General features: G+C 34.0%; 2 protein-coding genes across 5 annotated transcripts; one reads left to right on the forward strand and one right to left on the reverse strand.

The window, feature by feature from the left end:
• The first annotated feature begins 4876 nt into the window (after positions 1 to 4876).
• Positions 4877 to 6881, forward strand: LOC120637954 (zinc finger protein 492-like). Its single transcript, XM_039910046.1, has 2 exons — positions 4877 to 5407; positions 5808 to 6881. Exons 1-2 carry the CDS (start codon positions 5136 to 5138, stop codon positions 6139 to 6141), a joined length of 606 nt encoding a protein of 201 aa, XP_039765980.1. The 5' UTR covers positions 4877 to 5135; the 3' UTR covers positions 6142 to 6881.
• Positions 6882 to 6888: 7 nt separating this feature from the next.
• Positions 6889 to 10957, reverse strand: LOC120637953 (high affinity copper uptake protein 1-like). Of its 4 annotated transcripts, none has more exons than XM_039910044.1 (7): positions 10825 to 10957; positions 10023 to 10149; positions 9476 to 9592; positions 9274 to 9386; positions 8257 to 8379; positions 7386 to 7415; positions 6889 to 7303 (listed from the first exon to the last, which is right to left on the reverse strand). In XM_039910044.1, exons 2-7 carry the CDS (start codon positions 10137 to 10139, stop codon positions 7102 to 7104), a joined length of 702 nt encoding a protein of 233 aa, XP_039765978.1. In that variant the 5' UTR covers positions 10140 to 10149; positions 10825 to 10957; the 3' UTR covers positions 6889 to 7101. The 4 variants fall into 4 exon arrangements, with proteins under 4 accessions (XP_039765978.1, XP_039765977.1, XP_039765975.1 ...); XM_039910043.1 differs by lacking the exon at positions 10825 to 10957 and adding an exon at positions 10616 to 10807; XM_039910041.1 differs by lacking the exon at positions 10825 to 10957 and adding an exon at positions 10572 to 10806.
• Between the last annotated feature and the right edge of the window lie 780 nt (positions 10958 to 11737).

Consider the following 11737-nt stretch of genomic DNA (forward strand, 5'->3'; position numbering starts at 1 on the left):
CTTTACTTTTGGAAATAATGGATGGGAGATAAGCTGTAACGTACGGAAGAAAAATTTATCACAGAGTAACTGTCTCCTAAGATATAAGGGCGGATCACAGCATTCTACCTGCAAACAGTTTATGGGAGTTGATTTCATGGCACCTGTAACTAGTCTCAAAGCCTTGGACTGAACGAAATCAAGCTTTTTAATTGCACCGGTGTTACCAGGGTGTAATAAGAATGTCCCATAGTCTAAAATGCTCCTGATCAAAGCATTGTATAACAGTTTCATTGTAAAAGGATGTGCACCCCACCATACTCCAGAAAGACACCTTAAGATATTTAAGTTTCGCTCACACCTTAATAAAACATATTCACAGTGAGGAACCCCAGTCAGCTTGGAATCTAATATAACACCCAAAAATTTTGATTTATCTGTAACTGTTAGCGGTACATTATTGTAACTAATGTGAATACATGGGAGGATTCGTTTCCGAGAGAACAATACAACAGAGCTTTTAGATGGTGATAGTTCTAGACCATTATTGTCTAACCAAGACTTTAACTCGTTCAAAGCTAAGTTTAATAATTCACTGATATTATCTAATGATCGACCAGAAACATATAAAAGCAAATCATCCGCATATTGAAGAACATTTGCATATCTTAATACAGAAATTTCCAAATCGTAAGTATAAATGTTATACAAAATAGGGCTCAAAACCGAACCTTGTGGTAGGCCCTTCCATACAGTTCTACTAATGAATTCACTTTGGGAATGGCCTATTGAATACTTTATATATCTTTCGTATAACATATTTACAATAAAATTTATCAATAAGCTAGGAATATTCAGGGCCAACAGTTTACTCTTTAAAATTGAAATGTTAACATTATCATAGGCAGCATTTATATCTAGGAAGGCAGCTACCACTGATTCATTTTTGGAGAAACTGAGTCTGATGTCTGTGGTAAAGATGCTCAAGCTGTCAAGGGTACATTTACCTTTCCTGAAACCAAATTTTTACCTTTCCTGAAAAAAAAATTTATGTTCCAAAAACCATTCCAACCTGATTTTAATAAGGTGTTCAGCAGTTTTAGCTAACACAGATGATAGAGCTACTGGTCTATACGATTTTGGATCTGAACTCGATTTGTTCGGCTTCTGTAATAAGATCAATGTTTGTGATCTCCAGGATTCAGGAACGATACCCGCAATTATAATATTATTGATTAAAGAAAGATAATAACTAAGACTATTGTCGTCAAGATTTGACAAGAAAGAATAAGGAATACCGTCTTCACCTGGCGCAGAATCTATCGTTGATGAAAGTACGCCTTTCAGTTCTATAAGTGTAAATGGTGAATTCAAATCTGAATTGTTATAATAATTGTTATTGGATACTATTAGAGGCATTATGGTCATAGGACATTCAGGTACATATGGAGGACCTAATAGATCCATGATTTGCTCTGCTATTGCTGGAGATAATTTATTCTGTTGTGTGTCTCTAAATGCAGATCTGAACTTTCTAATATTTTGCCAAACTATTGATGATGAAACATTAGGATTTAAGGATTTACAAAACCTACGCCAACCTTCATACTTCTTTACCCTAAGTAGTTCCTTAGTAGAATTGGCAATTTGTAAGTAATGGTCAAAATTGTCATCAGTCATGTTTTTACAATATTGCTTCTCTGCTCCCTTTCTTTGTTTTACTGCATTAGTGCACTCTGCATCCCACCATGGTGGTGATGGAATAAATCCTGAACCATACTTTTTTAATGGAAAAATTTCATTTGCAGCTGCAATCAATGCAGTAGCTAATGTTTGTGAGCATTCTAATATGTTAGAGCTACTTATTGGTGGTAAACTATTAACTTTCTGTTCAACAGCTACTCTATACAAGTTCCACTTAGCATGAATAAGTTTATGTTTTATTCGTGGTTGTTTCACATGTTTTGGAGGTTTTTCAAAAGGAAAAGTTATAATAAGCGGGTAGTGATCACTACCATAAGTAGACTCTGCAGTTGACCAAAGGAGAGATGAAGCAAGATCAGGAGTGCAAATGGATAAATCAGGAGCACTAGGTGTCCGTGCAAGCCTTGTTGGAGACCCCATATTCAAAATACACAAGTTATGTGAGCTAATTAACTCTAACAATTGTTCTCCATAATAGGTTGATGTAGCACAACCCCATAACATGTGATGAGAATTAAAATCCCCTAAACATAAATAAGGTTTTGGCAAAAAATTTAAAAGTTGATTAATTTCATTAAATATATCATTACTAGGACGAGAAAAATATATAGACACATAACATACACTATTTACAATAACTGCAATAACTGATAAGTTATTGCTATGTACAGGGAGAGTGATATTTGTAAATGCCAGATTATTTTTGATGAGTATGGCCACTCCACCATACCCATCAGGTCTATCTTCTCTGACACAAACATAACCTGGCATTTTAAATAATGACTCCTTTCTCAACCATGTCTCTTGAAGACATATGAGAAAAGGTTCATGTTTATTCATTAAATGTATTAAATCGTGTTTTCTACTGTTGAGGCTCAGGCAATTCCACTGAACCACTTTGGCTCTGTGATCCATTGTTGTTTGGGATGTGGTATAATGCTTCAATTACTGTGGCAACGTGGGACGGTGTAACTATGTTTGATTGTGATAATAGTTGAATAAGTATTTTAATAATGTCAGCAATTTTCATGCTATTTTCAATATTGTTATTATTAATATTAGGCTTTTGTTTAGGGAAAACAGGATCTTTTATTATATCAGAATGAGCAAAGTGGTCATAGCCCTTACCAAGCTTTGACGGTGATCTCGGCTTGGCAAAGACTGTTTTTTTATATGACTGAGACTCTGATTTTGAATAAGATGGAAGGTTAGAGTTTTGAGGACTATGTATGTCCTTTGATGAAGAGGATGACACAGGTGTTGAAAACAAAGCTTCGGCATATGACATCTTTGAAACTGGTGGATGCATCTTAATTGCTTCCATATATGAAATACAACTTTTGCTCATTGTTTCTTTGATTGCTCTCTGTCTATTATGTTCTAGGCATTTTTTATCAATGGCTTGATGTGATCCGTTGCATAAGCAACACCGGTAATCCTCCTCTTCAACTTGGCAAGTGTCACCAGAGTGTCCTTGACCACACTTATAACATTTTGGCAAAGACCTGCATTGATTTTTAACATGACCAAAACGGCAACATTGATAGCATTGTACAGTTGGATAAATGTACAATTCCACTGATAAGGCAGTGTAACACATGTACACCCGGGTAGGCAGAACTTGTCCGTCAAAAGTTATAATTACAGTGCCAGTACTAATAAATTGATTTACATTATTTACAGTGACTTTTCTTTTAATACGCCTGATTTTAATTATAGGACCGCAACCCAGTGGCACATTTATGTTTGACAATATTTCCTCGTCAGACCAATCATTTGGAACACCTCTTACTACACCCATGCGTGTTACATTGAAGGTAGGTATAAAGGCGCTATATTTTTCCAAGCCAAGACTTTGATGCAACAAAAATTTGTTGGCATCCATATAGGAAGAAAACGCCATACTAATGCGATTCCTACCCACACGTTTGAGACTACCATTCACAACACCATCAAATTTGTTACGTTGCAAAAAGCGACCAAAAGTTATGGGATGTAGGGTTGTGGAACTATCACTATTTTCATATTCTTTGTTAACATGTACCACATATGGTGCACTGTCAGATTTCTGATACTGAGCACGACCAATTGGCACTCGAGTTGGTACATTTGTTGGTATGGTGGATAATGATGGTTTATTATTATCAATGGGAGAAGTGGGTTCAGTTGGTTTGTGGTTGGGAGAAATATTTGGATTTTTGTTAGGGCGATTCGGAACATCATCAGTATGTGATTCGCACATGCAGTCATTAAATTTATCCTTTTCATAATTTGCTTTGCCTTTCCTTTTTTTTTTCTTGCACATCGTACAAACGCGGGAAAAAATTTTTCGTTTTAGCGTTTGTTCGGCATTGGACACAGCAGATGCGTCCGTGTCCATTGACGACTCAACCGCTGAGATTAATATATCCATCTTAGATGGAATATTTACAGACCCTGGGGGTATTGTTCCCCCAGGGTCGGGGGGCCGATCCCCCATAAAAGTTTAAAATTTCCAATAAAATATTTTGAAGAACTTACCTATATAAACAGCTAACTACTATGAGAATGACACTAATACTACAATATGTACAATATAAACAACACCAAATCCTTTTCAAAACGAGTTTACATTAAAATAAAAGAAAAATTTGAAAAAACCGCGTCCGCCATGTACGAAGTTTCCCGCCCTTTTCCTAGACAGGCTTTACCATTTATAACATAGATAAATATTGCGCCGATGAGAGTACTACGATAGGGTTGTGCCGAGTACTTTGTAGATTACTATCTACGACCTTATTTCTGATCATTACAAAATATTGATAGAAGCTACGATTGTTAAAGGTTTCCATTACTACATTAAAATTTATGGCTACGAAATATGAATGTCGTAAATTGCGATTCTAAGTTGATTGCTTATACTATGTTCTAAATATTTGCCTGAAATTTTTTTTTATATTACTTCCATCATAATATACCCTTATCTGAGCAGCACATTTTACTTTTACGTTTTATTAAATATATTTTATGTTTTGTATTACCCTTACTGGCTGCTCAAACTGAGTTTAATCTGTCTGTTTAACTGAGTTTAATTAGTCAGTACCAATCAGTGCCTTGCCTGGACCATTGGGCTACCAGCAAATTGAATTAAAACATTACTTTTAAAAATATCATCTATAAGTCTATACTTTATTTGTCTAAAATCTATACTCTGTGGCATATGCCGTAAAAAAATAATGTCATATTGAATGTTTATATTGTGGTTTGTATGGCTTCTACTTTGTTTTTGCTAAATTAAAAGGCTAAATTGCTATCTACTTAATAATAAATTGTGTTTCATTCACTCTTACGGCGGTGAAAAAGAATGGACTTCCATTTGTGCCAGTGCAATACCTACGCTGTTTCCTCAGGAGATTTACAAAAATTGGTGCATTAATATTGTCGTCAGTGAACGTAATAAAACTACTATTAATATGGATGTGGTGGAAGAGGAAAACCCCTTACAAATAAATGTCGAATCATCAGACAATATTCCAAGAGGTTTTAGAAACATTGTTGGTAGACCAACTAGAAATCACGAGATACTTTTTAGTGCACCACCGAAATCTATGATATCTCTTTTATTACGTGAAGAAAAAATTAAAGAATTAGAAGGGGACCAAAATGAAACCACTGTTAAAAGTGCGTTAAAAGAAAAAACTGTAAAGAAACTAAAAAAATGGACATGTGACTATTGTTCAGACAGGTAGATGTAGAGTTTATCTTAATAAATAATACCACAACCTCGTCCTGTTGTAAAATATTTTCCAACATTAATTTGAACAACAAGAAAAGGATATGTGGTGGAGAAGCAACATTTATAAGTAACTTAATGGGTGACCAACTACTGAGTGCTAAATGCTTTTGCCTCTTGTACCTAGATATAATAAGAAATATAAACTAATTATTATTTATTATTAGTTATAGTCGTATAATTTACAACTTAAATTCTTAAAGCAGAAAGAATGGTCTAAGCACTCTAAGCTCTATTCTTCTCTTATGAAGAGAATTGAGGGCTCAGAAGTTAAACATAAATTAGGCTGATGGCCTAAGAAGATAAATATTTGTATTGACACATTTTTTATAACAACTTGTCTTATTTTCAGAATATTTTTCAAGAAAAGTGAATACCGAAAACATATCAAAACACACAAAGTTTACAAATGTGACCAGGCTGATTGTTCTTACATGACTAATTTTACTTCCAATTTGAAAACTCATAAAAGAATTCACACATCTGATTACCCATATGTGTGTGATGAATGTACATTTAGGTCAAAATTTATTAATTCATTGAAAGCACATAAAAGATTGCACAATAGGGAACGACCATTTGAATGCCAACATTGTGAATATAAATGTAATAGTGGATCTAATCTGAAAAAACACTGTACTCGTAAACATCCCAATATTCAAAATAACAGTGATAATCCCACTTAGTCATTTGGAATCAATTGGATGGTGGCCCAGCAATAGGGTATATGGAACAACAGATCAAGGGATCATTTACCTCATATTAATTGTTTATTAGAACATTTTATCATTTTTTTATATAAAATATTTTCTTCATAAGTCACAAATATCCTAGGACTTTCTAAAATTAACAAACTTGATTGCTTTCTAGTCCTATCTTAGGGCCTAAGCACATGCAATGTTTTTTAGAAACTTTGCATCAATAAATTCAGATGCATCCTGCAAATGTGCAGAATACAAAAGGGAATCTTCACATTATATACATATTTTTTGCTGCTCAATCCAGACTTCTTTGTTTCTCATCAGTATTGTTTCTTAGCGAATTAATAACATTAGAAGGTGCCCCGATTTCTGACGTCATTCGGACGTGGGTTCTTTACCAAGGTCATGGAGACGTTCAAACTAGTGGCTAAAACCTAAGACAAGGTCTTAACCTTCGTAGGAAGTACCCTTAGGGCGACTTCCTTCGTTCCTCACGATGTTTTCGTGCCTTCGGGCTCTATTTATGGCAAGCTTTCCCGCTCGGCCGAATCCTCCGATGACGCTGTTTAAATCCTTAGGTTTCCAAATGAACAACAATAGAATAAGCTTTGCAAACATCTAAGCCATTGATCATAGGCTCTAAGGACACAAGTATGCTGCATAATTACATAAAATAACATAACTTAGATATTGTAAAGATACTTTCTTATCAGGAAAAATAAATAAAATATATAATTTAAAGCAGTTTTAATTCATCTAGTGAGCTACCTTAAACAGTACATAATAACTGGTATAAATAAATTGTCACCCAAAAAGGCTGTCTTAAAATAATATGTTATTATAACACCATGATATACATAACCATTTTGAATTCCTTTTCTATAGGCAAGGTTACAAATTGCAGCTGCAAATAATACTATAGTGGACACTGTAACATACTTTGTGTCAGTGACAGTGTTCAGTGAAGTCAACAACCACTGATTCACGCCAACCAAAGAGGAAGTAACCAGTTGCAGATCCAAGGACCACGGCAGCACATAGCCACGTGTTGTATGTCATAAAAACCAACATTAACATATAACTCACTAACACTTGTAAACCATGAAGAACTGTCTGCCAGCCGTGAGCCGCGCTCATCATTCTGGGCCTACAATAAAATCGTGAAGTTAATAGTATAATTAAGGACACAGAAAACAAATAATATTTCTAGTAAAAAATCAGGTACTTACACATTTCTTTCTAATGTGTGGGGTATAGGTCTGAAATATAATCAAAAAAAACAAATTAGTCATGAATACTATCTGCACTTAATAATATCATAAAGTAGCTGAGCAGTTTCTTAGCAAGATTGCATATGTGGAACTACCAGTACGAATGAAAAAAGTTTTAAGGTATATAGCAAATATATTGAGAAAGATGTGACTAAGTATGTAGTGTCCCGAAGTTTACGCGGGTGAATCGGCAGGCAAAGCTAGTTTTTTTTTTATTCAACTACAAGTAAGCCCTTGACTGCAATCTCACCTGGTGGTAAGTGATGATGCAGTCTAATACGGTAGCGGGCTAACCTGCTATTAGGGAGTTAGGGAGTATGGTAGTCATACCCCTAATCGGTTTCTACGCGAAATCCCACCGAAACACTAAATCGTTTAGCGGCACGTCTTTGTTGGTCGGATGGTAACTAGCCACGGCCAAAGCCTCCCACCAGACAAATTTGATCAAAGTGAGTGATAATTTATTTTAATAGACTACAATTTAGCCCTCGACTGTAATATCACCTGATGGTAAGTTAGGATTCAGTCTAAGATGGCAGCAAGCTAACCTGTTATTTAGTAGTTAGTGAGGTATTAAACCCATATCCCTATGATTTCTAAACAGCATCGTACCGGAACGTTGAATCGCTTTACGGTAATACTTTGCCCCCATCAGGATCCACATATATAAGACCACAGTGGTTGCCAGGGAGGTCATCAAAAAACATATATAGCAATATGCTATACTATAAGACTAAATTAATCTAAACAGCTCTAAATTCATGTAAATCATAGTACCTTATGATGTAAATCATAGTACCTTGTAGTAGCTTGTTAAATATTAACTTACTGAATGACTTGAGGTTCATCTGGTGCACAAATATTTGAGACACCTTTGTCGGGCGGTGCCACTGCACAATATTGGAGGCCAGTGTACGTTTTCCATAGTAAATGTTTCCTGTAGTACTTTAGACTGAAAAACATGTTATTATATAAATAATGATGACTATCTACTATACATAATCAAGAACAATGGTGAAACCTATAAGGCTATTGTTACTCTTATCTTTATTATTCAATCACTAGCAAGACAGGAGATAAAATAAATCCTGTATTATGGCAGGAACATACTCGTATCATGTCACCTTGTCATAAGAAATCAAATCAATATAATAACCAAATATTAATAAGGGTGTTTGCTGTATACAATATATTATTACTGTATGATAAATAGGAAATTGTTTCATATTTAAAACAAAACTCATTATAATTTGTGAATAATTTGATCAAATTAATTGTGAAATTGACATAATTAATTGTAGCTTTAAGTTTAATAATAATAGGTTTTACTTTTAAATAATTTATGCCATTGTATTTTTGAAATAAATGCCAAGCTCACTTTGAACATAATGAAATATATTTTCATTTAATTTGAGGCATCTTTAATAAAACCGAAGTGTGGTAATTATAATAAAAACGCATGTCTAATATTTTGGATTATGATCCTTATTTTGATGTAAATCTAATAAGGTCCATGTTATGAGCAAGAGTGATGAAAAAATATTAAATGAACTTGATTGTTACAACCAAATGCAGTCTAACAGGTTCATGTACATAAAAAAAGTACACGATTGCTGCCATAACATAATATTTACAAAATATTTTTCTCAATCATTTTGACTTAAAAACTAAACCTACTGACCAAATTTAATGAAATTTCAATGATCCCATACAAAGTATAGCCTCTCAAATGTAAAGCATATTTTCCCAATTGGTTCTGAAGTAATAATCGTAAAGGGAATCCAACTGAATTGAAAAACTTTTTGGAATTCAATAAGACAATATTAGAATAATAGACCTCTCCTACCCTTCGTAGAGAACAGCCAAGATGAATATTGCAAAGAAAGATCCAATAAATTCTTCCACTTTGGTAACATTCCACCATGAGAAAAGAATTTTTTCTACAAACCCACCATGAAACTGAAAAAATTACAATCAAATAATAATTCAAGTTTGAAGGGCAAATGGAAAATTCTGTAGCTATTATTTTTTTCACTTGAATAACTTACAGTCATTGACATCATGTGCCCGCCATCATGTTTGCTGCCATCATGGAGGTTTTCATGAGATTTGAATGTATCACTGCCTTGAATAACCTTAATGTCGTTACTTGAATTAAATATACCCTAGAAGAGAAATGACTACTATAAGATGAATAGAAATAATTAATAAGTGCAATAAAAAAAATTAAGTACTTATTTGTGAGGTGAACATTTGTGCTCTCTCTTCAGATTAGTGATATGTTGTTGTGAAGGAATCAACCTAAGCTTTAGCCCTGCCCTGAGAAATGTAAAATCATATGCAACCATAACATCAAGTGGTGTGCATTTTCTCTCATGGATTGTAAGAAATAAAAATAAAGCCTTATAGTTGGTCTAGCAATTAGCATGTGAATTATTAATCACAAGGTCGTGTTTTATTCTCCGGTAGAGTGAAAGTTAAAAATTTGCACTGCCCAACCTCTTGCTTTGTTAAGCTGATATATCACTAAAATAACATAGAAATTGTTACAGCCTACAAACCATACAGAATTGATGACTCAAAAAAACAACTTACACTCATAATATCTTCCATATTGTGTGATCCATTCATACCCATTTCATGATGATGAGCACCATGATTCATATGAGCCATGTCATGGGAAGAATAATCTATATCACTGTGCGCCATCATTTTTCAGAACCTGGATTTAAACACAAATGAATATAACATGCGTTTTTATACAGTATATAAGAACAGTTCAGTTGAATGAAAGTTTACGAAACAACTTGCATAAACTAAAAACAAGTAGCCTATTCATTCACGAAACAATAAATTATTAAATTTAAACTTCATCTATGTAAAAATATAAATATTATACTAAGTACCTAATAATAAATACTGAAACAATGTGTAATAACGCAGTTTTCATGAAATTTAGTATAAATAATTTAGGATTCAAGTCGTAACAATCGCAAGTGAAGTGTCTAAGTGTGCCTTTGAATTAACGCGTGAGCACTTTCACTTTCTTTCGAGGTCTTTAGAATGTACGTTAAATAAGTATCTGTATCATGTTAAATCGAAATACAAATCGGTACAGTTTACATAATGTCTCTATTTACTCACTGAATTATTTAGATAGAGTGTATCTGTCATGCACAAAAACGTACACCGCAGTTAGTTGCGTACAAATATTAGAAATTGAAGTGACATTAATTATTCTTTGTTTTTAAATAAACCATCTCATCAAAATTTGAAGTAAAACTCTTAGCTATTTTTTTTTGTTGATGTCTGATGACAATTGGCAATAAATGACATTGCTCAATATCTGTCGAATGTCGATTGACGAAGACAAGATCACATTTTCTATTTAACTGACATAAAGGCTCTGTGTCTTAGCTTTTTGAGGCTTCGTTAGTATTTCCTTCCGATCGTTGACTACTTTGCAGTTTTACAAAATACTGCTAATTATGTTCTGCTTGCTTAGCTCGTGCATATATTTCAGAGTAATGTTCACAGAACAATTTTACTTGGTAATGTTGCCTACCACAGTATAGTCGTAAAAATGTAATAGGCCCGTTTTGACATTTGTCATCGCGACAACTAGTTATGGAACCATAAGACTCGGTACTCGACACTTACGATAAATCAATTTAAGTTTGTATCAGTACTTGATTGATATGATTATGTATTGTAAAGTGTTCGTTCGTTCAAAGTATTCCTTTAACTTGTCACCAAAACGCGTGACTGGCTGTTGATTATACGTCCACTCATAAATTTTTGGCCATATAATACAATGAGGTAATACCAAAATTGCTCTTTTAATTTATCCATGTCACACCCAAAGCCTACACTACTCCAGCCTTTATGAAAAAATTTCGCCATTCCTTGCCAGTCTGTTGCTGTCACTTAACTATAATGTATTATAGAGAGGTCAGTGGTTACTGCTGGTAAATGGAAAATCCCTAACAGCAGTGATTGGCATCTATTTTTTAAAAAATATTGCAATATTTTTTTAGGGACTTGCCATACAGCTTAAGGACCTACTTTGTCACCATTTTTTTTTATAAAATTGTGTGTCAACCTCAGATGAAGGAGCTCAAGAAGAAGCTAAATTTCATTATTAAACCAGGCAGCACTGAATGCTCCAGTCCAAAAACATCACGCGTCATGTTAAGGTGAAATGAATAAGTTGAAACTACATGAAGACCACTATTGAGGGTCTTTAATACTATGGAGGGTAGAGGTAAGGAGAGTCATCTTATATGGGAGAAAAGTTGAAAAAGTGTCCA

This window comes from Pararge aegeria, chromosome 4, assembly GCF_905163445.1.
Source record: "Pararge aegeria chromosome 4, ilParAegt1.1, whole genome shotgun sequence".
Lineage (NCBI taxonomy): Eukaryota > Metazoa > Arthropoda > Insecta > Lepidoptera > Nymphalidae > Pararge > Pararge aegeria.

Excerpts from the sequence above, each read along its gene's own strand:
- LOC120637953 (XM_039910044.1), bottom strand. The coding sequence starts at position 10,139 with ATGATGGCGCACAGTGATATAGATTATTCTTCCCATGACATGGCTCAT. Across the intron at positions 9,387-9,475 it reads GGCACATGATGTCAATGACT|TTTCATGGTGGGTTTGTAGA; the intron begins GTAAGTTATTCA and ends TAATTTTTTCAG. Across the intron at positions 8,380-9,273 it reads TTGGCTGTTCTCTACGAAGG|TCTAAAGTACTACAGGAAAC; the intron begins GTAGGAGAGGTC and ends CATGTTTTTCAG.
- LOC120637954 (XM_039910046.1), top strand. The coding sequence starts at position 5,136 with ATGGATGTGGTGGAAGAGGAAAACCCCTTACAAATAAATGTCGAATCA. Across the intron at positions 5,408-5,807 it reads TGTGACTATTGTTCAGACAG|AATATTTTTCAAGAAAAGTG; the intron begins GTAGATGTAGAG and ends TCTTATTTTCAG.